At 34.6% G+C, this 25367-nt stretch overlaps 4 protein-coding genes across 6 annotated transcripts; 1 reads left to right on the top strand and 3 right to left on the bottom strand.

Moving 5' to 3' along the window:
• Positions 1-2298: 2298 nt before the first annotated feature.
• On the bottom strand, positions 2299-9238 carry LOC142556124 (uncharacterized). Of its 2 annotated transcripts, none has more exons than XM_075667398.1 (12): positions 8848-9238; positions 8322-8463; positions 7759-7953; positions 7059-7106; positions 6862-6990; positions 6229-6353; positions 5795-5905; positions 4632-4740; positions 4405-4523; positions 3429-3582; positions 2784-2928; positions 2299-2575 (listed from the first exon to the last, which is right to left on the bottom strand). In XM_075667398.1, exons 2-12 carry the CDS (start codon positions 8397-8399, stop codon positions 2514-2516), a joined length of 1275 nt encoding a protein of 424 aa, XP_075523513.1. In that variant the 5' UTR covers positions 8400-8463; positions 8848-9238; the 3' UTR covers positions 2299-2513. The 2 variants fall into 2 exon arrangements, with proteins under 2 accessions (XP_075523513.1, XP_075523512.1); XM_075667397.1 differs by having other exon boundaries at positions 8322-8450.
• Positions 9239-9844: 606 nt separating this feature from the next.
• On the bottom strand, positions 9845-11519 carry LOC142556747 (non-specific lipid transfer protein GPI-anchored 9-like). Its single transcript, XM_075668230.1, has 3 exons — positions 11119-11519; positions 10743-10775; positions 9845-10378 (listed from the first exon to the last, which is right to left on the bottom strand). Exons 1-3 carry the CDS (start codon positions 11438-11440, stop codon positions 10266-10268), a joined length of 468 nt encoding a protein of 155 aa, XP_075524345.1. The 5' UTR covers positions 11441-11519; the 3' UTR covers positions 9845-10265.
• Positions 11520-12393: 874 nt separating this feature from the next.
• Positions 12394-14628, top strand: LOC142556122 (uncharacterized). Its single transcript, XM_075667394.1, has 2 exons — positions 12394-13467; positions 13898-14628. Exons 1-2 carry the CDS (start codon positions 12671-12673, stop codon positions 14523-14525), a joined length of 1425 nt encoding a protein of 474 aa, XP_075523509.1. The 5' UTR covers positions 12394-12670; the 3' UTR covers positions 14526-14628.
• Positions 14629-14804: 176 nt separating this feature from the next.
• Positions 14805-17907, bottom strand: LOC142556123 (uncharacterized). Of its 2 annotated transcripts, XM_075667395.1 has the most exons (10): positions 17733-17902; positions 17209-17231; positions 16858-16933; positions 16570-16779; positions 15962-16084; positions 15827-15884; positions 15672-15745; positions 15374-15462; positions 15196-15274; positions 14805-15025 (listed from the first exon to the last, which is right to left on the bottom strand). In XM_075667395.1, the coding sequence occupies exons 1-9, from the start codon at positions 17826-17828 to the stop codon at positions 15205-15207; spliced, it is 819 nt and encodes a 272-aa protein (XP_075523510.1). In that variant the 5' UTR covers positions 17829-17902; the 3' UTR covers positions 14805-15025; positions 15196-15204. The 2 variants fall into 2 exon arrangements, with proteins under 2 accessions (XP_075523510.1, XP_075523511.1); XM_075667396.1 differs by lacking the exon at positions 15962-16084 and having other exon boundaries at positions 17733-17907.
• Positions 17908-25367: the final 7460 nt, after the last annotated feature.

The following is a 25367-nucleotide window of genomic DNA, read 5'->3' as shown; positions in this document are numbered from 1 at the left end:
AATTTCAACAAAACTTGGCTTGACAATCATGGATAAGATTGAATTATTGTTAAGTTTCAAAGCAAGTGTAAGAATTACAAAAAAGAAAAGAAAAAATTCGTATGACTCGCGCTTGAGGACCGGAAGTAAAGAAATCCTTGGTATAGCAAGAAAACTATTCCTTCAGACATGGCTCTTGAACCGATGACCATTCGTATAGCTCTCCTTCTTTAAACCAAAGAGCTGCAGAAGAGAAACCCCAGATGAAAACAGTTACTATAGGTGCTGGATACAAATGGGTTTTTGCAACACAAACATTAGATGTAAGATCTCATGCCATAGGCATACCAGACAGTTCGTCTGAGAAGCTCTCGAGTGCAGCCAAAAATTCAACACTGTTTGAATCATTTCTTAAATTTACGAGAGAGAGAGAGAGAGAGAGAACACAAACTACTAAATAACAGCATAAAAATTTGATAATAATTAGTTATGTGAAAATAATATGAAAATTTTGGATGGTACTTATTTACCAAAGTGTTTAAAATGAGAAACTTCTGATAAAACAACTATACGGGATAGAAAATAATCAAGGATAGTTTATCTTTATCACAATCGGAAGAAACTGAGTTCAAGATCTACGTACACTCCTACATGCGTATTGGTAGGTTAGATATAGCCACTAACTCTCCTGGTAGGATAGTTTACAGTCACTAAACTCTCTACAATGAAATTTCAAGAAAAAGTTATATCAAATGATCAAGTTTTCACATGCAAAACAAGGACTTGCACAATCACATTGAGATAAAGTGAATGGAGCGGGTAGATTTACCTATTTCGCGTTTTCCGTTCTCGCAACTGTCACTTCCATGAACCACATTCCTGCCAATTCAAGGATCAACAGTTCAATCAACAAGGTTTGACCACATTAAACATGAAAAAACGTGTAAAAGCTTGAAAAAACTTGATTAAGCCCGATTGAGCTTGAGTTTTTTTTATATAAAATTTTAAGTTACATTTTATTTTTAAAATTTAAGTTAAATTTTATTTTATATATATATTTTAAATATTTAATTTTACGAAATTTTAAACAGAAAAAACCTTAAAGACACCTAAATGTGGTCATTTTTTTTATAGTAAACTAGGAACGTTTTTTCACGCATATATAATCTCGTATTAAACTTGTTTAAGTTTGTAAAGCTTGAAGCTTGATCTCGCTATTTCATCATGCTTCACGTTTTTTACAGCCTTGTTGTTATATAATGCTAGTAACTTTGGGCATGCAATTCATGCATATATATTACAAAATAAAGAGAGATTGTTTGAAACCTCACATATGACATATTTAAATATTGTTTTTTCCGAATATTCTTATGCCCGGAACAAATAATTATTTCAGCAAGCAATCGACACTTGTGTCAAAAATATGGTTAGAAATCTTCCACGAATAGTCGCAGATTCCTTATCATAAAAATATTGGTTAGAAATAGCTTGCTTAATATATAATAATCGCAGAATAATAGTTGCAGATTATTTATCATTCAAAAAATTGGTTAGAAATAGAATTATGCTAAAATATGTAGACGTGTAAATACTTTGTTACCAACTTGGGTATTGTCCAATTTTGGTCACATGTATGTAACTTAGGATTTCTTCTTCTTCTTTTTTCTTTTTTTTTTTTCAAAAAAGTATATATATCACTTCGGAAAATATTCCCAAATTTGCGAGAAATGGCCATCAGTTGGGAAAATTTTTAAAAGTGGAATAAGGGGATTTGTTTGGATGAATGAATTGATTTGTTGTGTAAAAAAGTTACCTACATCACTTCGGTTTGTTGAATTTTTGGAGCGGCAACCGTTCAGCATAAATTGTAATTAATATATTGTAAAGGAAATAAATGCTTTTATTTAGCTTATTTTACTGCCGTTGACGTAAATGCACGCTGAGCACCAGTTTTTCCAGCTTGTTATTTCATTGTCCTTGAACTAATTAAGTTCAAAAAATATATAAATGTTTAGGACAATAAAAAGATTCTCCTAAGACACTAAATTCAATATTTATATGGAATTGCATATGATGACGTTGCGCTTCTGGATTTTTCAAATTCTATTGTTCACACATAGCATCATATTCGGTATGGCATATTTTATTAGCAAACAGTCGCCCATCACAAACATGACTCTTGATGAGTTTTTGATCGTGTTACAAAATGAATCCCAATCTTTTTCCCCAAATACTAGCACACTTTGTCAATAATTTTATGCGGTGCGAGATTTGATTTGGATGACGGGATTTGATCCAATTCCGGATCTACTCACGATCTCTAAAACTAACCATTTTCTTGAAAAACAATTGAAAAAAGGGGGGCCGAGTCCTAGTTTATCAGAGATGAATAAACAAACAAAATAAATAATGACCATTGTCATGTCCGGGCTATATAGGATGGTAGAACACCAGAGAAATTGCCACTCTACAAGAAGTTTTGCTTTGCAACGATAAATTCATCGTTTCACTTGTACTCATCCATTGCCGGATATTTATTTCATCCCAAAAATGCTTCTGAAAAGGCCACGTCTCTTGATTCCTTTGAGATCTTCAGCTGTAACGTCATATCCGCGATGAATTTTAATTTTCTTTAGCAGACATATTTCAGGAAGACTACTTAAGATATAATGTATGATAAGCTTTAGCTCGGTAGACAAGAAAACTAAACATTGCCACCGGGTAAAATGAAACCTCGAATATATATCTCACGTGTAGCACATGCACTACATGTGTACAAATACAGAGGGTTTTGGAAATATCACCTTCTAGCCTCCCAGCACGGTAAAGAGCTTCTTCAGCAATGGGTCTCCACTGCTCGGCGCATGAATAGTTTATTCCGAGCCCAACACTAAGTCCTCTCAGTAAATGCACTGTACGAAGAACAGAGAATAGTTCTTCTGGGAAACTCTAAACATCACCATAACACACGGAGAGGAAATTAGTCCTGACCTAAGTAATGAATGAAACACATATTTTTCACAGCATTAAAGGATATCAAATGACATGCTATTTGATAAAGCTAGAGGAGATATTTGACCAAAAACCAGCATACAGAATCAAAAATTTATCCCAGTTCCAGGACTAGCGCATATATATTGCAAATTTCAATACAGTTTTGGTTTCGCTTTAGAAAACAGCATTCCCTTGACCTAAAAATATGTCTTTAACAACTTGATGATTATAATGGGCCAATCTAAAACATAAGTTTGAAGAAACACACATAAAAGCCAGAAGATTTTATGCATAATAAGTTCAACAAATTACTAAATGTTGAAGATTCGCCTCACATAATGCAGGAAATTAAAAATACGATCTCTTTCATCTTGAAAAGAAATGGGAAAAGGTATTTTTTGGTTGGCAGTGGTTGTAAAATTTAGTCCCGGATCCCCTAAAGGTTGAAATCATACCTGAACAGCGATTTTTTTTATTGAAGATTCTTCTGAGAAAGGTTGCAACACCGTCACACCGGGTGCTAGCTTTGTGTCGAACATTGATTGAGCCAACTTAAGCAATTCCTTTTGCTCATCCGGACATTTGCTCAAGATGTTAATGCCAAGCTCCCTAATGTCAGAATAGCAAATTAAATATGCTAAAAGATTCTGACTTTTACTATAAGGGAACGGTCTTTCTCACTGTAACACAGGTATAATTTTTACTGCCAGTACCAAGGCTATGTTATTAAGGCGCACTAGAGCTTTTCAGGACGGAATAATTCTCTCTATCTCCTAAAAATCTGTCTTGAAATTAATATTTAATCGACCAACAATCTAAATTACAGTTCTATCCTCAAAAAGATTCTACTGTGATTCCCACAAATGTGACTCATGTAAAGAAGAAACACTAAAAGGAAGGTTACGTGATGCTCGTCTGGTATTTTTTGTTCAAATAGCACACCAAACATATTCATTTGTTCTAACTATTTGAGATAAATACAACTGTACATTCAGACAGTATCATCAAATAATTGTCTTTTGCAGCAGATAAAATACATGAGCAAAAAAAATATTGATGTATTACCATGTCTACTTTTTAAAGGTTTGAGTTATACATAGACATAACCCACATCTCACATCCAAACAAACTCCAAAAACACAGATAACACAGCTACGACTGTAACTTGACAGAGAGAACTGGGAACTTTAGGATGCACCATATTTCTTAGTAGGTGGTTTTTGACATTATAAAACCTAGGGAGAGCGTCTATTACATGTTTGTTTAGTGTTTTTTTAAGCATCTTTCTAGCTGTCGAATATGCATGATCTTCATGGCACAACTTAAGCTCATAACTTTGTCGCACTTGACTTTTGAAATGTTATAACAACTTAGGAATCAGTGTAAAATCATTATAGGTGCATGAGTGCATCTAAAAACATAAAGTAGCACCTGTAGCTTTCTGATGCCCCTGTAGGATCGTCATCTGCTATTGCTAGCACCAATCTAGCATATCCTAGCCTCAGTGCATCAGGAAGATCCTTCACTTGTCCGTAATCAAGCAAAGCAACCTGATTTGCAAGACACGGGCCATTAAATAATTGAAGCGCTAAAACGAGGAAACTAAGACAAGAAATTATGCAAGATATCATAATAGACAGTATTGTAACCGCACTTGCCTCAGAACCTCTACAAATCAATATATTCCCAGGGTGAGGATCTGCGTGAAAGAAACCACTCCTCAATATCATCTGTCCATAAGAAAGTGTCAAACTTTTAAGGATATTCCTGCATTTAAAGGTGAAGATAACACATATTATAACCAATTTCTACATCAGAAAGACAAGGTGACGAAAAAAATAGTGAAAAAATCAAGAGATAAAAAAACATTACTATGTTTTGATTCAAATGATAAGATACAGTACAAAACCAAAACAAGTGAGCAACAAAACAAGGTTGTGCACGTCAACACTTTTCAAAATTTTCCGGAATTTGGTAACAAATCATATGCAATTATCATCGAAAACCAGGAGAGAATATATATCCAGAAGTTAGTTTTTAACAATTTCACAGCAAGACAAAAAATGAGGCTGTATCCTTATTTCACAGCCAAGATTTTAGGTCACAAAATCAGTGGTGTCAGCTGTTTCTTTCTTTTTACTTCATTGTACTTGATTTTCGGATTTAAGGTTACATCCGCTCTTGTACCCCTTTTATAGATAGATTCATCTTCGCTATTAATTAACGAATAGTGTCACAAAATTTCTGTTCTACACCAGGGCATCTTTGCCTAGTGCAGGGTACACCAATGGACACATGAATTTATATGTGGCCCACCCCTTTATTTGGATCCAAAGTTTCATGCTCCGTCGATTCTTTTGTATCCAGTGGAGAATAACACCCCCACCAGTAGTAAACATTTTTGAGGTTATTTTTTGTTTTAAAAAAATATCCCTTTCTGTACTACAGGTCTACATCAGCATACTAATCTCTTTATGTGTCCAACACCTGGTCTCTTTATGCTTGTTTCTCTAATACTGATCTCTCCAAGAGATGGGTCAACCGTTATATATTTATTATATTAGGTTTTGATACCTTGATATTTTTTTCATTTGCTAAAATACCTTTAATTTAATAAGAATAGAATACATTAACTTTTGATATCCGAAATAAAAACATACATAATTAATTGAAACACACACTATATGTCAGTGGTACTCAGTATATATAGAGCGAGAGAAAAAGAGGCAGGGAATTGTCTTAATCCAACCGCTCAGCTGCGATTTTTCTTTCAGAAAAAAGCATAAATGAACATACTCTCTGGGATGATGTAGGGGCTTACTGCTTTGCTGCTGTTGCCATTTTACCAGAAGGATTTAGGCCTCTTTTTGCTATCTCATCACCAAGCTTCATGATTGGGATTCCATCGATGTATTCCATCACTAGAACACGCCTATGAAGAGGAGTAGACAAGTTAATACTGTATAAATCAGTATCAGATATAATTTTAATTATTAGCAAATTGTTGAGTCATGATCATTGCCTGAGAAGAAATTTGAATTGTTTTATATTTTAAATTTAGGGTGACGATAGAAAAAAACAATGTGATGCCCAAAATCCAAATTAAGAACGATAAATTATAATGACGCACATGGGTTTAAATATTAGAGATGTAAACAATTTTGTGTTTAAGATTAAGTTGAATTAGAGGTCTTGAATATTTTCGGTTTAGTTTATGACTGCAAATTTAACAGAACACAATGATCTGAAGTATACCTCGTGACCAAGCCTCGAATGACACGTGGGACTTGAACGGGGGATTTTTTGTTATTTTCATAAAGGAAACGCCGAATTCTATCCATAGCATCAGCTTCCCTCAAAAAATCGAACTCATATCCAATCTTAAAAATAAATGCAAAAATGAAAACCAGCATTAGTCGACAACATAAAAAATAACATAACAGATATTACTATTTTTATCAGAAAGAAAAGGATGTCCAAGTTTGCAATCACCGCACATGATATCAGAACTACACTTTTTAATCTAAGATCCAGACACTCAAGATATAGAAAATGGATTCAGAAAGTGAAGCTACAAAATAGAAAAGCTGTGAAATAGGTTGCCGAATAAATTGTAGCAACAAACCAATGCAGTTTATTTTCACCAATGGCTCTGTACAGATCTGAGGATGGGAAGAAATGAAATCTCTGAAGAAGCGAAAGAACAAACAAAGAAGATAATACATATACTGTAACTCATTCCCTGTTCTTGTCCAGTTTTCAGAATATGATTATCTCAAATAAATATGACCAAAACACAGAAACATAAAAAAACTAATTCAAAAAAGAGTAAAAACTAAAAAAGGTTATTCAGCAAAAGGTACGTAAGCAGAAGAGTAAAACAAACACCTGTTTCTCAATCTCCTTGGTTACCGAATACAAATCAAACTTTATATCTGTCTTTTGCATGTACAGTGCAAAAGCTTGCAGGTTGCGAATATCGGTCATCATCAAACCTTGAACGCCTGGATGTTGCACCTATGTGATAAGATTATTAAAACTTTACATACACATCAAAACTGTAACACAACAGGAACGTTCTTTACCTTCACAACAACATCACTCTTTTCACCTTTACGCCGTGCTCGGTGAACCTAGAGGATAAATGAACAAGTGGAGCACAATATTAGTGTTAAGCACAATACCCATCCACAAAATGTCAAAATAACAAATAGAGAAGGAAGGGGGAGAACAGAAGTGAACAGTAAGAACCTCAGGGAATGCTTGGATGTCTCGAAATTGAACATTTCCACCACATCCTAAAATAAGTCTATTGTAGTATATTCTAATCAACAAACTGATCTTTTAAATTATTTTTAAAAATCAAGTAATTACAACACATTCTGACATAATATCACATCTACAATGAAAGATATTTTCATCAAAAAACACAATTATACTAAATGTCCCAATTCAACAACTGAAACAATACTGATATCTAAACACATGTTCAGAAATGTTCTCCGGAAATACCAGAAAGATATCCAACCAATATCAATTATTATTTTAGACGCAGCATAATTCCTCAGAATTTCTGCAAAAATCTCATGTTGAATCTGAGACCTTTATGAGAGCTTTGGATTGGATAAACACTCAGATTAATATAATATCGTTTCCTATCAAAAAATATAAATAAACATTCATAACAATCCTTTCCATGGCATTCATTTTCAAGCTTCAAATTTATCAAACTAAGGACAGAGCAAATAGAATCTATCTTCAACCAAGTCCTCACAGATTGAGTACCTGAGCAATTGATGCGGAACCAATGGGGTTAACATCAAAATTTTCAAACAGTTCCTCAATTGTTTGGCCCAATTCCTTCTCAAGCACACCCTTGATCACATTGTACTGTGTTGCAGGAGCTTGATCACAGAGTGTGACTAACCTTCTCACCCAAGCAGCTGGTGCCAAGTCAGGCTTCCCAATTATTTGTGCAACCTAATTCGCCCAAAAACAAAATAAATTCCTCCTCCATAAAAATAGTATCACAGAGATTAGTAAGCTTTGACCTTCACCACCAAGATGCCAAATATTTTAACAATGAGAATGCCACAAGAGTAGAAAGCGAATCCCCATTATAATTATCAAGTACAAGTACCGAAAGGGTAGGAACATGAGTTAGGAACAATAGAGATATTAAATTGAGTGCCTTTATCTCCATTTATAATTCTTATGAAAATTATGTTCGTTCCCAGGAACTCTATGAATTCGAATGACAATCAAGAAACCACCGAGGAATAAAGTTAAAAGAACAGGACATTTGGGAATTGAGGTAAGTAACCATAAGATCACTATACTAAAAGTACCTTGAGAAAAAACCCGCCAAGCTCAGCGCACATGCTATATATCTTGTCAGCAGCTAACTCGTGCTGCTTCTCCCACATGACCTCCCGTCTCTCTGCATTTTTCTCGAAATTTACTCGAACTTGAAACACCTAAACATGTAGACTATTAGATAGAGTAGTTAGCAAAACGTTTTATACTTTTATTTACGCTTTAGTAGTTACTTCTGGACTCGTACATAAAACCATTATGTAGTTCGTTGATTTTTTGATTCATTCGATATAAAAAACGAGTTCTTCTTGCTCGATACACTGCATATCTTAACATGGTATGAGAGAGCCTAGGTTTTGGGATTTTCTTCCAAATTTTTCCTCGAGGCGTGATTTCATCATCTTCAGTTTCTCGTTCTAGTCGCAAATTGAAGCAATTGCTAGAGTTAGCTGTTTCTTTCAGCTATTTTTTTTTTCTTCTTCCGGAAAATTGCGTTCTTTCAATTCAAACACCAATATTTCATTTTATATTCAAATAAAGTACGCATGTATTACACACCTTGTAACCAGTATAGATATCAGCAACTCGAAACCAGAATTGCCACGAACGCTGCCACGGTCTGAAGCGAGCAGAAATCTTTTCTTGAAATTCCCTCACATCTATATGAAGCATGATGCTTCAGTGTGTTTATGCTACTTTGAAAACTGCTTAAAAAAAGTGGGTATTGGTGTCTGCTTTAATTTATTTCCTGGGTTTAATTTTGATGCTGAGAAAAAGCGTGAAAAAACTATGTGATGATAATTTTTGAATCAGTGAAGTGTAAAATGGGGGAAGAAAACGAAACAAAGGCAGAAAAAATAATGGATCGAAATTCACATCTTATCATCGTTTCAAAAGTAAGGAGCAACGAGAACCAAAAAAAAAAAAAAAAAAAAATTATGTTATGTGAAGCAAAACACAAAGCTGATACATTTATTCTAAAAAAGATTTCATATTTCATCGGAGAGAGTATAGCTTTTGTCATATTTCAGCATCTCCTCGTAATAAATATATTATTTTTACATTAATTTTTCAGTCCGTCTAATTATCTTTGTTTTTGTTAATGTTTGGGGTTGACGCAAATTACAATCATGTGCTCCTGTCTACGGATTAATCAGCACTTTTCACAAATTTTACGAACGAAAACCCTTATTTTTTGTGATTTTTTCAGTACGATTTATCTTATTTTAAGTTTGTAATTTATTACATTAGTTGAAGTTTATTCGATCAATAATTTCGTTATCATAAAAAATATATTATAATTGACATCAAACACTTAATTTTTAGTAGCAAATAGGCTGTAAAGTCAATTTAATTACTTATGTCCTGAAACTCTACTCATCTCACAAGTCAATATATGGTAAATGTTATTGGGCCTTGTTTTCAAATAATATTAACATGGGCCTGACATAGGTATACTAGAAAACCCACTAATTACCTAGGGCTCCTCCACCTAGCGCATATAAACACACCACAGAAATGTTATCTTCCTCTCAATCACGCGACTTACAGTGCATCTGTTTTCCCTTTTCTTCTTGGGTGAAATTTCTGTCGAATTGGGGGGAAAAAAAAAAGAGGCATCGGGATGTGTCATTGATGCGTTGAAATAATAGCGTAATCAGCCGTTCTCGGTGCCCGGATAAATATTGGGGAGCGCTATATGCTTGCATGTGCTGTTTATTTTTTTTCCACGGCTCGTGCACTAATGTGCTCCTATATTAGTTATTTGTTATAAATTATCGTGTTTTATGCTTTTTTCTGATTTTGTTATTTTTTGCGTTTTCGGTGTATTTCTCGAGAATTTTTTTTTGAAGAAAATTTCTGGAGATATTTTGAACAGGCAAGGAAATTAATATTACGCATCGTGAATCCAATCCAAATATTGAAATTTATGACATCAATCTTAGGAAAAATCTCGTGCGCAGAAGGTGGCAAATTTAAGTAGAAGCTATAGTAAAGATTAGCACGACAACGAGCAGGCTCAGGTATGTCTCAACAAGGAAGCTCGCCACACTAGCTGCGCTCTTCGGGGGTGGGCTCGGTGTTGTACCTGAAAATATGACCACGTTCATCAGTTCAATTTTCATTTCTTTCTTCTTCTTTTTTTTTTAAAAAAAAAAAGATCATTAAATATGTGGTCCAAAATATACGATTCTTTTTTTAAAAAATTGAGGGCATACTTAAAATCGAAATTGAAATATATGTCCTCATAATTTTGGAAGATAATGTTTTTGTGACACGATTTTACTGATTATTATATGTTAATATTTTAATAAAAAAGTGTGTATATATATTATTAATAGAGTCAAATATGTGTCGCATAAAATAATTTTGTCCAACAATTTAACGGTGAAAAGCTAATTAATTTTGTCCGAGTTAGAGATGTACAAAAGTAGTGGATGCGAAAATCTTACCATTGGAAGGAGTTGATCCAGGCGATGGAGTAACTGTAATTGCAACACAAAGATAAACTCAATTTAAAAGATGACCAGTACTGACTCCTAAATTTTAATCTTAATTTTATAAAAGATTTAACATTATCATTGAATCGGCCGATAGAGTCCTAAGCCAGCCAGTTGTTTTGATAGAGCAACTCGAGCTTTCGGCATAGTCCACCAAATATTATTTATTGCATGTATATATATATATAATGTCATGACCGAAAGCTTAAATTTGCAATATCGAGATCGGTATTGAGCTGGTGTCAACTTAGCCAGAGTTAAGTTGAGACCGTTGTTTGCAGAAAGAACATACCTTAACGTATAAGTTGAAATCAAATACTAGAAATACCGATATTAATGCAGGAAGACAAATCAGCATTGGATCCACAATTCTTGGCAAGATTCACAGCATCAGCTTTAGTGATATTAAGACTCTGCAATATCGCTGGATTGTTTAAAACCGTGCAAAGGCATGCCTTGTCATCCGCCACCAGCTGTTTCAACGGCACACAACACGACGCCGGGGGCGATTCCACCTTCAGATATGGCTGACACGGCATCAGTTTCTGCACACACGGCAGATTATCTCCTGGTCCTTGGCAAAAACCAACAAAAACCCATGAACATAACACCAGAAAGAGCAACATAAATGACTTGGATATTGCCATCATATGTATATTGATCGATTTTGGTTCTTTCTTTTCCTATTTATATTTGCGCTTTTCTTAGTATTGATGGTATGAGTTAATGTAAGTATGCATGTGTATATATAGGAGTAAAATGGGCTGGGATTTCTCGGAAGAAAGAGATCTGGATTCCATGTGACCAGGAACGGCTTTTTGAATAAGGTTGTTTACATCTTAATCTTGACGACGAAGTTTACGTATTTTGTGGTACATTTGGGAGAATATTTTAAAGAAGGAATGTCAGTTGCCATCTAATTTTAATCCATTTAAGGAAAATAACACAATATTTGAGATCAAGCTCCAAGCTTTTGATATCATGTGTCACGACAAAAGACTAGAGTTTATTATGTATGCATTGGAAATGCACGTCACCAGTACTCGAACAAATATTTTCCGTACGTCCCCTGTAATCCCCTAAAACATTAGATTGAGGGGTTTGGCTTCAAAAATTCTCATACCTTTCTCGTATTTTTATTTATGTGTTTCAACCCACAAAAACTATATGTAACCTCCATTGATCAAAAAGTTGGAACTTGCAAGTGTCGCAATTAAACATCATACACAACTTTCAATTATATAGACTGTACATTAATTCTTTATTTGTCAATTACATAACAACATGAGAAGAAATTTTGAATATACATTAATGAGAAAAATTAAGTAATCTATTATTTTAAAAAGAAAGTAGTCATCAATCAAGCATCACTCACACAAAAAAAAAGCTTCTTTACAAAGAAAAAAAACAAATGATGAAACAATATGTTTCTTGACTATGGTTCACGTAAAGTTGTGTTACAACCATAGAAGAAGATAAATAAATTTTTTGTCTGCATTCAAATTTTTAATCTGTTTTTTCTCACTTGAAAGTTCTGATCATATCATGTTCGTCGAAATCACGAGATTCGTTGTGCTGCAGTCTGTTGATTAAGTCGTGATATCTTATTGACTATTTTCGTTTAAACAATAACCACTATGATATGAGTGTTTCGTCTCAAGAAGAAATAATTTAACTCTTTCCTCTTGTTGTTCCAGACTTGATCATTTCCATTATCACAGCGAGAAATGACCATGTAGTTCGCATTGCATCAAACATTTTGTTTCACAAGGTAATTTATTGCGGGTAGAATTCTTGTTATTCCCAGGACTACTTGAGATGCGGAGTTGTTCGTTTGTTAGGTAGCCATCCACAGAGACCTGTACACACCACCAAAAAAAATGCTGCTAAAAGCAACCTTCAGTCCACATTTCTTCGCAGCCATTCCCACAAAAACCCAATTCCCGCGGCTCTCACGACCCGGGTTCTTCAATTCACTTACACAACAAAGCCCAGAAACTGTTCGACAAAATGCGCCTTCACCATTGCTACTCCACAAACTCCCTCCAACCTCGGCCTACATTCACCTCCCTTTCTGCCGCAAACGCTGCCACTACTGCGATTTCCCGATCATCGCCCTCGGCTCCTCCTCGACCACAAAGACCGATGATGACCCACGTATCTCAAGCTACGTGGAAAAACTCTGCAGAGAAATCAAGGCCACCAAACTGGATTCTTCCGACAACCCTTGTCTTGAAACAGTCTTTTTTGGTGGTGGCACGCCGTCGCTCGTGCCTCCACGGCTTGTCTTATCGGTTCTTGAAGCAATTTCCTCTAAATTTGGGGTTTGCAGCGGTGCTGAAATATCTATTGAAATGGATCCTGGAACATTTGATGAGGCGAAAATGAAGGAGCTTATGGATTTGGGCGTGAATAGAGTGTCATTGGGAGTGCAAGCTTTTCAAGAAGAGTTATTGAAAGCTTGTGGGAGAGCTCATGGGCTTAATGAAGTTTATGAAGCTGTTGAGATTATTAAGTCGTGTGGGGTGGAGAATTGGAGTTTGGACCTTATTTCTTCGCTTCCACGCCAGACTCCAGAGATGTGGAAGGAGAGTCTGCGGCTCACTGTTCAAGCACAGCCTACTCATGTGTCTGTTTATGATTTGCAGGTTGAAAAAGACACCAAGTTTGGAATGCTGTAAGTTTAATCATCACAATTTTTCTTATCATTGTTGACAATACAAAATGGAGTTTTATTGATCTTAAGAGTTGCGATATCATTTCTCTTCATCAGAGGCCTTTGTTTTTTTTTTTTTTTGTCATTGTTGACCTCTGAATAAGTTCTTAGTCGCGGAGTAGTGTGACCATCATTTTCTTATTAAATAAATGTAAGATAATGTCATGTAAAAATTGCTAATGCAATTATCACATCCATCCCAATGTTCCAGTTGTTTCATCATTACTAGTTCTATCCACTCCAAGATTTGCATATCATATCGCACTACACATGGGTACAACAGAACTCAGTCATCTGTTCTGATTGAAGGTTATAAATTTGATAGGAAAAATGTTCAGTTATTTGCAAATGTATCACCTCATTATCTTACCATCTGAACATCGTGTTACAGATACACCCCTGGTGAATTTCCTCTGCCTTCCGAAGATCAGTCCGCCGGGTATTACAAAATGGCATCAAGTATGCTAAGGGGTGCAGGCTATGATCATTATGAGATCAGTAGTTATTGCAAGAGTGGTTATCGATGCAAGCACAATTGTACATACTGGAAAAACAAATCTTTCTATGGTTTTGGACTCGGGTCAGCCAGCCATGTTGGTGGCATACGTTTTTCTAGGCCAAGGAGTCTGAAAGAATACACATGTTACGTGCAGAATTTGGAGGATGGATTGGTGAAATGCTCCGGAAATGACAACATAGATGCTAACGAAACAGCCATGGATATCATTATGCTTTCTCTCAGAACATCTGATGGCTTGAATTTGAAGTCCTTTAGAGATGCTTTCGGTGGCTCAATTGTACTTTCTATCTGTGAGGCCTATAAACGTTATGTAGAAAGTGGGCATGTAATCTGTTTTGATAATCGAGGAAGAGAGATCGCATTTCATGAATTTAGCTCTTTGCTGACAAACGATCAGTGGAGAAATGAGGAGCTAGCATTTGTCAGGCTCAGCGATCCGGAAGGTTTTTTGCTGTCAAATGAGCTTATATCACTTGCATTTGGTGTTGTAACTCCATAACTTGCTTATTTTGTTGCTTCTGGCCATTGTTGCTTCATACTTGGAGCTAGATGATCTTTAAGCAATCTTGACAACTATATAAGGAAACTCAAAAGGTTCTTTATTTCGAATACCATCAGTTAAGAATCTAATTTGGTCCACTTTAGTAGAATAAACAGCATTGTTATTAGCTCTCATAACTGTTAAAAGTAAACATCATTTGTCAAAACTTAAAATTTCTGTCACGAGATGATTTAAGGTTAAGGAACGTCTTGGTATTTATCACATTACGAACACAAATTTAGCAAAAAAAGAAAGAAAAAGATTTATTACTTTACGCACCTGAATATTCATAACAAACGGATCCTCCTCGATTGAACCTAAAAAAATCTACACCATTCTAGATGTCTTGTAACAAAATACTAAGTTACACAGACACTGTTACAACATAAAGAATCTCAAAAGGTGAAGCTAATCCCTGATTTGTGCCATGTCCGATATCCCTTGTACAAAATCTAAACCTGGAATGCAACGAGGAAAATTTGTAATGCACCTTGATCTTGTGATATGCTGAAATAAAATTTGATTATTGGTGATCACGGGGATCGTTTAATGTAAAGATAATACCAACTTTTGTTTGGAACAATTTTATAAATTATCAGATAACATCAAGGCATTGTAAATCAACTACCAGATACAATCAAGAAGGCTTTGTCTTTTTCTGAGGTTTTGAAACGAACTTAAGCTGTTGCGTTTCTTTTCTCATTTCTCTGTGATATACACCAGAACAAGGAGAGGCTAGATCAGTGCCTTGAGAATATTTAATTGACCAAGAAAAAAAACCAAAAAGTGACAAGCAAGAACAGGACCTTTGGTAGAGATATACAAGCACATAAAATATTGGAAGAAGCATCATAATCAGTATTGACATGGCCAAGTAGAAGACTCCTGTATGCTTCTGTAATTGTAAGAAATGAGATCGATAAAATGAAACAGAGAAGGTGTAAGAGACAGCAAAATACAAAAGAATATGAAACTGCACAATTCACTCAACCCACTTTAAAGGTTGTTTCTTTAGGGTGTTTAAGATCCTATAGAATATCCATTTTATGCATGAAAGCTTCTCATAGTACACCATAGGTGGAATGTCATGAATAAATCACTTACCCTGCCACCCCTGGAGAAAGGTTTTATGCCTTTTGAGCAAGTGTGGGCATCACAGAATTGGCGTAGAAAAAACTCTGGCAGATCATCACCAGAAACAGTACGTGAACAAATGTACCAAATTAATCCTACTTTTCTAGCACTAGAAAGAATGGTACCATGGAGACGAGCTGCTGAGGGACCATTTCTAGAGGGAAAACAGGTGTTGGCAAGATCCTTTAAAATGAGAACACAAATATAAACAAAGGAATAGTTAAACATGTCATATAACTGATTAAGAATCCAGGAACAACCTCACATAAGTGACGGTTCCTAGCAGCAGCAGCAGGATTACACTTGGTTTTTCGAGATGATGAATTTATAACAAAATCACAATGTAAAGCTCCACATAGATCAGCCAAGCACTTGTCCTGACTCTGAACACATGTTAAGTATTTAAAATCAAATCGCATTATTTGGGCCACATACCAAAATAAAAAAAAAATAGCAAATTCCAAATATGAGGATCTGAGGAGTTACATGTATGAACAGATCGAAAAAAAGTAAATAAGATTTTTATTATAAAGCTATGAAGAAACCATGAGATGTGTAAAAAATTATAAAGAACTGTACATTACAGTCAAACAATTTCAGATGCTAGCTAAACAAAAACTTGTGGTCAGTCGATGCATGTTATGTACTCGTGTGGGTATCATCACTGGCTCATTGCTATTATCTTAATGTTTGCGTTCCATTATTGTTGATAAAATCAGTATTTTATGGAACCAACAAGACTGGAAAGAAATTGTTAATAAGAGCTAGTGCAATCAATTGGTACAGCAATGAATAACGAACAAGTAAACAAAAGGATGATCCCGCTATTAGCATTTAAATTACGGAAAGAACAGACAGGGTTACGTACAGAATTCAGAAGATTGGAGTGCCTATTGTCAAAATGCTGATCCAAAAAATTTTCTGCTCGAAAAAGTTTTTTACAATATCCACACCGCCATTCACTTATATCTATATGAATCTTATGCTCCTCTTGGTCTCTAAATATGTTATTGCTAGGATGAAGTCTGCATTTATCTGAAAGTTGATACTTCTCCAATTCCACAAAAGGCATGAGATACTGCAAAATTAGTTATTCAAAGTTAGTATAGAACATAAGGTGATTCTACTCACAGGTAACTGTTAAAATGTAAGGTACCTCATCCACAATTTTCGAGGCTGCTCGACTTCTCTCTCTCGAACAATGAACTTCAGGTTGGTCTTTTATGGTAGTTCTATGCATCAAACACAAATTGGAAGTTATCAACAACATGAATGACACATTTTAACCACAAGACTTTATGAATTATCGTGCTTAATTCAACAAAAAAGAGAGTTGAGTATTTGAATATGGAGCATAACACAATTCAACTGCTTAAATCATTACTCCCTTAACCCAAACAACAAAAGGAAAGGAGAAAAAAAAATGAAAAAGGGGAAAGAAAGCCGTAGCGGATGAGAAAATAATTGACAAGATCAAATTGTAAAATAAAATGACAGTATATGTTACCTTGATTCAGAGCGCTCGCTTCCCTGCGGCACAAGAAAATTAAATATGTTGATTGATCGAGAGATGAAAGTAGTATACACTTAGGAGCAAACCAAATCAACAGACAGAAAACACGATGTTGAAACTAGACCTATTCTTGAAACACCGTGGAGAGGCTACAAAAAATGCTCAACCAAAAGACTAGAAGCTACAAAAGTATGATCCTGCAATTGATAATAGATAGCCTACAGCAACCAAATCTTTGCCAAGGATCAACCAAAGTGCGAGATTACAAACACATAATTCAGTAAAATAAAGAACTCTTACCTGGAATATGAAAAGCGTGAGATTTTCATCACAAAATGTCAAACAAGATAAAGCAATTAATATGCTGAAAACCCACAAAGCTGGACCAAAAATTGAACAAAAAATTCTCTCTTTCGACACTTGTTACCCACCCTTTAATGAAACTACAAAATCCATGTCGATAAACTTGACCTGGGGAGGGGGGGAATCTCGATCGTCGGAGCGAGAGAAGACTTTACCTGGTTAGGACTTGATTGAGACATAGATGGAGTGAGTTGCAGCAGCATCAACAGAAGCAAAACGCTTCGGCACAGATGCGCTTTATTTTTCGCCATCTGTTCCCCTCTTCACTGCTTCTTTCCAATCTCAGGAACCATTAGTGCTGAAGGTCGATTTTGATCAATTTCAAGCACTTGAACCCAAATTTAAGCATTTGGGCATACTTGCCATCGAGACCTATAATATGGACCCAGTTTCGTTGATATAAATAATGAAATGTTTGTTTTAATTTATTAAATTTAGAATCTTTAATATGAGATAAATAGTTGATTACCAGATTGATATAAAATAAATAATTGTTTAATGTATAAAATTACCACTGAACTGAATCTCATATTTCCAACAAAAACTTTGTAACAATCCACAACATGTTAAAATTATAAATATTTTTTGTCATATCCAGGGTAAAGTAACCAACAATACAACAATCTCTATTAGTATGTGTCTAGCATTTACGTTTTTACTAGATAATTAAGATTCATTATTTCAAATATATAGACAGAGCTTATGAGAAGTACTTGTTTAAGTGATTTTTGGTTTCTGCGTTAAAATTTTGAAACGTTTAAAATAAGTTCTTACAAATACATTGTATTTCTCGGAGTTTGGCCTTCTTTCTCATGTCTACCAAAATTTCATATGCACAGGAAAGGCTGGAAATGTCCTTGTATTGCCTTTTGTTTGTATTTCTGCATTTTTCTCTGCATCTTCGGCGTAAACAAATGCTAGAATGTTTTAGTCACATCGTTAAGTTGATGTTCAACGTATTGGAAGACTTAAAAAAGAACTGACTAAAACGTATTGGAAGGGTTAAGGAATTGTCTCAGACGGAGATTCGTGATATGTTGATGGCAAAAGCAAAGTCAGAAATCCTTTGCAAACTTGGTGAATGGAAGATTGCCGAATCAAAATCTTCCCCTGCGAAGAAACCTAAGATTAAAAATTCAATGAGTATTTTGCACGAAGATTGATTAGTGATCAGAAGGCAGATCAGAGCGAAGATCTCCTACTCATGAATAACAAGTACGTATCACAGGCTCAAGGGTCCCCTGCTTTGATTGACAATGATGATGTGTCCCGTGCAAACTGTATATGGCGGTGCCTGATTTGACCAGTGCCGAACGGAGGAGTCTTTCCGTGGAAACCAAGTATGGGCAGCCTATGATGATGATGACGATGAAGGCATGCCTCGTTACTATGCTGTGGTCCACCATGTGATATCTGTAAAGCCATTTAATTTGCAAATCAGCTGGCTTAATTCCAAAACTACATCTGAATATGGATCCCTTGACTGGATAGGTTCTGGCTTTACCAAGACTTAAGTGGGGATTTCAGGGTTGGCAAATATGAGTGCAGCACTAGTTTGACTTCTTTTTCTCATCCAGTCAAGTGGAGAAAGGGGGCAAGGGGAGCAATTCAGGTCTTTCCAACAAAGGGGGATATTTGGGCGCTGTACTCTAACTGGTCTCCTGATTGGGATGTGCTAACTGCTGATGAAACAGTGCATAAATATGATATGGTGATGATTCTTCAAGATTACAGTGAACAATAGAGGTGTAGTTGTTGCTCCTCTAGTTAAAGTTGCTGGCTTCACATCAGTGTTTCGCCAGCATTTGGATCAAACCAAGATCCTGGCAATTCCAAGAGAGGAAATCTTTCGATTCTCTCATCAGGTGCCTCACTACACCCTGAATCGGAAGGAATCAGAAAACTCCCCCTCTGGCTGCTATGAGCTGGATCCTGCTGCTCTCCCTCTGGAACTTCTCAAGGTGATCACAGAAGCTGAGGAAGCAGAGGCAGAAAAAATAGATCAACTTCCAGTGAAATTGACAGAACCAGCAGCGGAGAGGGGCATGTATGGAAAAAGACAAGCCTATCATTACATACTCTAGAAAGAACAAAATGAAGAAGGTGACTGGGGAAGCTGAGTGATCTCAAAGTTGAACAGGTTTGGCTGCTGGAGGAGTAATTCTTTTCTATTCCTTTCATTTTTCATTTTCCAATTTCTCAATTATAGTTTATACTGTTAGGAGAAAGAAATTCTGCCACAATTCAAAAAATAACTTCTTCGATCAAAATTTTTACCATTATCAAGATGTATAGAATATTTTTGCTTGACCAATTTCTTTCTATTTTTCCTTTAAACAATTAACAATTTATTACTCTTGAAATTCACTTCTAGCATTGGTTATGAGACATTTCACTGTATGGTTATTTTTTTGTATTTTCAGCACCATGATAGTATATCTGTGCCTTTTCTGTGCAGAGATAGTATATTTGCACTGTTTGTGCAGACATTGCATGCTTGAAATATTTGTGCACGTATAGTGCACATCTGCACTGTGCAACTTACAAATATATATGGCCATTTTTCCGAGACAGCCATGTAGCCTGTAGGCAAAGGATTACTTAGTTGTCCGGGGTAGGGGTGGGTACGGTACGGTACGTAGAAAAGAAGAGAGTGAAGAATAATCATGTTATTCTATTCATTGATCAAAATCAGTAAATATATATACAACATAATCTATATACCTATAAAAGTGTGGATACTATAAAAGTTTTTTCATTGTGAACGGACATTATCACCCTTCACATGTTTACTTATTTTCATTATTAGGTAACATATGTGGTAATTTCATATTTATTCCATTAATTAATATGTTGTACAGTTGATAAAATGAGAAAGAAATATGTAGAAAATCAATCAATTTTTTCATTAGTTTTTTTATTGCTTTTAATTAACAAAAAAAAGGAAAAATTTGAAAAAGTTAAGCACAATATAAATCTAATGTATTGATAGCCTTTTAATAATAATCAATTGAATTGGAAAATACTATTATACTTAAGTAATTATATTTTATTCTAATTCAAATTTAGTAACTTTTTAATGTCCAATATATATAGAATTCATCAGTAGTGTACATGATTTTATTTTTCAAACGATAATAAGAAAAAAAAGAACCTTAAAATAGAAATATATAATGAAAACGAATTCAAATTTTCTGTTAATAGCTTCTTTTTCAATTGGGAAAGGACATAATTATCATTTACATGCTTACTTATTTTCATTATTAAGTAACATATGTGGTAGTTTCACATTTAGTATATTAATTAATAATTAATACTGATTAACCACGTTTTATGGTTATGATTTTGTGATTTTGACTTTTTTCCCTTATCTTTCTTTCATTCTAATAATATTTAATTAATCCATATTTCATTAAAAAAATTTATTTAATTATATATTATATACATATAAATGTGTGGATGATAGAAAATTTTTCTAATTGTTGTAAATAAAGTTGAGTTATATTCATATTTTAATTTATATGTAGCAAATAAGTCATGTCCATGTTTTTAAATGTTTGAGCTACTTTTTAAAAAAAACATACTATTAAATTTACTTAATATTAATATCAATTATTTTTTCTATTTTAATAACTTTCTTGGACTTTCATTTAAATTCTAAATTAAATTAATTATATTATTTATTGTTCTATTTCACTATCATTTGAATTCAATGAATTATTAAAAATAAATTTTAATTATGAAGGACTCATGATAAAGTATCTGAGTGCTTTGAACGAAGAGTCATTCAAATAAATTCTAAATTAAATATTGACAAATGAAAAAATTAAAAATTAAAATAATCATTATTACTTTTAAATTAAATACAAAATTTGAATTGAAAATAAAATTATATTTAATCAAAATTTTAAATTTATTTTGTCAAACTATTAATTTCTAAATGCATGAACAAATATAATATATTATAAATCTAAATTTAATTGTGAATTTAAATAATATTAATAAGAAATTAATAAATTTGAATAAGAAGTACCTATAAAAGTGTGGACAAATGAATCGTTCATCCACATACATCGGATGATGTGATGCTAGAAAAATATTGTTGTACAATTGCTAAAATGAGAAAGAAATATGTAGAAAATCAATCAATTTTTTCATAAGTTTTTTCCCACTAATTTTGATAATAAATAAAATAAATTAAATGATTAATTATTTTAATTACTCTCATAGATTCTATTTTATTTAAGTCTCCTCATATTTATATATTATCAAATAGTACTCAATCATAACAATAATGTCATGACATTTTATTTGTATTTGTAGAGTTATTTACATACAAGTATATAATGACAATTATATTGACAAAAAGGTAAGCACACATTAAATAAAAAAAATCAACAAACACTTAATTTGAAAAAAAAATAAAAATTTGAGATTATTCACAAATTTTATCGCAATTGATACTTTTTCAGCTTATTTTTCTATAAAAAAAAAAAATCAATGACGGTATCTATTATATGTTGAAAAAAAAGTAGAGTCAAATGGTACATAGATAAAATTATTATAAAATTGTTTTAAAAAATGACACAAATGAGTCAAAAAGAGTAAGAGCAAGATGTTCCTACAAATAATTATTAGTATAACGTAAAAAACATAAATAAATTGGAAGTTATGTTGGTGTAGAGTAAGTCTCTTGTGAGAATGTCTCACGATTTTTATATGTGAGACGAGTCAACCGTACCGATATTCACAATAAAAATTAATACTCTTAGAATAAAACTTAAAATGAAAAATTGTTGTGATATGTTCTTAATTATTCCAAATTATAAGTAAATACTATTTTAGATTTTCAAGATGTAATTTTTACATTTTAGGAACATATTTATCAATTAATTGATATAATGAGTAGATAAATATCAACATCATATACTAAAATATTTTCTTCCACTCTTATATTGTTTAATTAATTAAAATATATTCATATAATTCTATTTACACTCTTATATTGCTTAATCAATTCAAATCATTTCACATCATTGTTATTTTAGTTCAATTTAATACTTAATCTGATAAATCATTATTTCAAATTCTTATAATTTGTTTTGATCTATCTTTTTCCGAACGAAATGTTGTTTCATGGATTTGATCACGTTATGCAAAGATTAAAAATATTTTTACTATTAATTTATTTTTTAGTTATTTAGAATATGGGTTCACGTGCGGATGCACGTGCTTTTTTGCTAGTCTCCTTAAAAGTAGGAGTTGTACCAAATCAAAAATAACAAACTAAGTAACAAGATAATCTTAAAACTAGGAAAAGATTATATGCCTAGTCTGTGAATAAATATCTTATAATTATTCCTAAATACATGGCAAGCTTCTAGATGTTCCACAGTCCCCCTCAAGCTCGGACATAAATATTCAGAAGATTGAGCTTTTTACACATGTCTAGGAAGCTTGGACGAGAAAGGGGTTTCGTAAGGATATCCGCTAACTGATTTTGAGACGATACATAGTTCATCGAAATAGACTTTGCCTCTACTTTCTCACTTATGAAATGTCGGTCGATCTCGATGTGTTTAGTCCTGTCATGATGTACTGGATCCTGGGACATGTTGATGGATGCTTGATTATCACATAGCATTCTAACTTGGCCATCAACACTGACTTGTAGGTTTCGAAGTAGCCGCTCAAGCCAAATTCCCTCGCACACTCCGTGTGCAAGAGATCTCAACTCCGCTTCAGTACTACTCCTGGCGACTACCGACTGTTTCTTGCTTCTCCATGTAACTAGATTTCCCCATACATATGTGCACATCCCGGATGTAGATCTTCGATTGGAGACTGAACCACCGTAATCAGCATCCGTGTAAACATCTATATGTCGGCTGGGAGTCTTTCTAAATAAAAGACCTGATCCTGGGGATGCTTTTAAGTATCGAAGGATGCGTATTACTGCTTGCATGTGTATCTCTGCGGGATCATTCATAAACCTGCTAACCATGCTTACCGCGAATGTGATATCGGGTCGAGTATGTGCTAAGTAGATCAATTTTCCTACTAGTCTTTGGAATCTCCCCTTATCAGCAGCTTGCTCAGTCGTTCTTGGCCGCAACTTGAGGTTTGGGTCCATGGGAATATCCACGGGTTTGCATCCAAGCAGTCCAGCTTCTTTGAGTAAGTCAATGGTGTACTTCCGTTGTGCTACTGATATTCCATTCTGTGAGCGTGCCACTTCCATTCCAATAAAGAATTTCAGTTGCCCTAAGTCTTTGACTTCAAATTCAGTAGACAATAATTCCTTCAGCCTTTTTATTTCTTCCACGTCATCTCCAGTGATTATTATATCGTCTACATATACAGTTAGTATCGTACATTTCCCATGAGTAGAGTGTTTTGTAAACAAGGTATGGTCGGCGTGGCTTGGATGGTAAGACTGCCGTTTGAGAACTCGAGTGAATTTACCAAACCATGCTCGAGGAGATTGCTTCAAACCATATAATGATTTCTTGAGCTTGCAGACTTTGTTTGGATTTAACCCGTTGTTGAAACCCGGTGGTATGCTCATGTACACTTCCTCCTCTAAGTCACCATTGAGGAAGGCATTCTTGATGTCGAGTTGAAACAATGGCCAGTCAAGGTTGGCAGCAAGAGATAAGAGAACTCGGATTGTGTTAAGCTTAGCCACTGGTGCGAAGGTCTCACCATAATCAATCCCGTAGGCTTGAGTGAAGCCTTTTGCCACTAACCGTGATTTAAGCCTCTCAATTGACCCGTCTGCATTGTATTTGAGAGTGATCAGCCACCTGCATCCCACAGCTTTCTTCCCCGGCAGTAAGTCTGTAATCTCCCAGGTTTTATTGCTCTCTAGTGCATGGATCTCCTCATACGTTGCAGCCTTCCATTCTGGTACTTTGAGAGCATCTTCCACAGAGTTAGGTATTTGAATTTGATCAAGATTGGAGACAAACGCCTTGTAACTCGTGGAAAGATTCCTATAGTAAACAAAATCTTGCATGCGATAGGGGCCGCAATCCCGAGATGGTTTCCTCACGGCAATAGGTAGGTCCTGGTTAGTTTGATTAAAAACAGGAGTTTCAACAGGAGTGTGAGTATTACCTTGTTCCGTTACAGATTCGGAAGCTGGAGTAGATTCATGGATGTGTTGTTGTGTGTTCTCTCGTTGGACTCCATGAGGGGACTGAAGTTGAGAAGGAGGTGTAGGTGGGATGTGCTATGGCTGATCACTCAGGAACAAGTACTGGGATTCACTAGGAAGGGATTCACTAGGAACATGCTCCCCCTGAATGACAGTATTGGTAGAGTAGAAGGGTTGTTTCTCCTGGAAAGTAACATCCATAGTGGTGTAGTATTTCTTAGTGCTTGGAGAGTAACACTTATACCCTTTTTGTGTGGATGAGTAGCCAACAAATATGCACCTAAGGGACTTGGGATCTAGCTTATTCTGATTGTAAAGATGAACATACGCTGAGCAACCAAACACCTTAGGTGGAAGGTAGGATATCAGGCGAGTGTGTGGATAGACAGATAAGAGAACTTGAGTAGGGCTACTGTAGTCGAGGATACGAGATGGCATGCGATTTATTAGATAGGTCGCAGTAAGTACAGCTTCCCCCCCAATAGAATTTTGGTACGTTTGAGGTGAACATGAGTGATCGTGCAACCTCAAGAAGATGTCGATTCTTCCTCTCAGCAATACCGACATTTTTTCGGTATACCGAACTTAAATTTTAAAAAATAACAATAATAAATTATTTTCGGTATTTCGG

The sequence above is a fragment of the Primulina tabacum genome, chromosome 9 (assembly GCF_025594145.1).
Source record: "Primulina tabacum isolate GXHZ01 chromosome 9, ASM2559414v2, whole genome shotgun sequence".
NCBI classification, from domain to species: domain Eukaryota; kingdom Viridiplantae; phylum Streptophyta; class Magnoliopsida; order Lamiales; family Gesneriaceae; genus Primulina; species Primulina tabacum.
The sequence above is the reverse complement of the archived record's forward strand: the minus strand, read 5'-3'. Positions and strand labels throughout refer to the sequence as shown.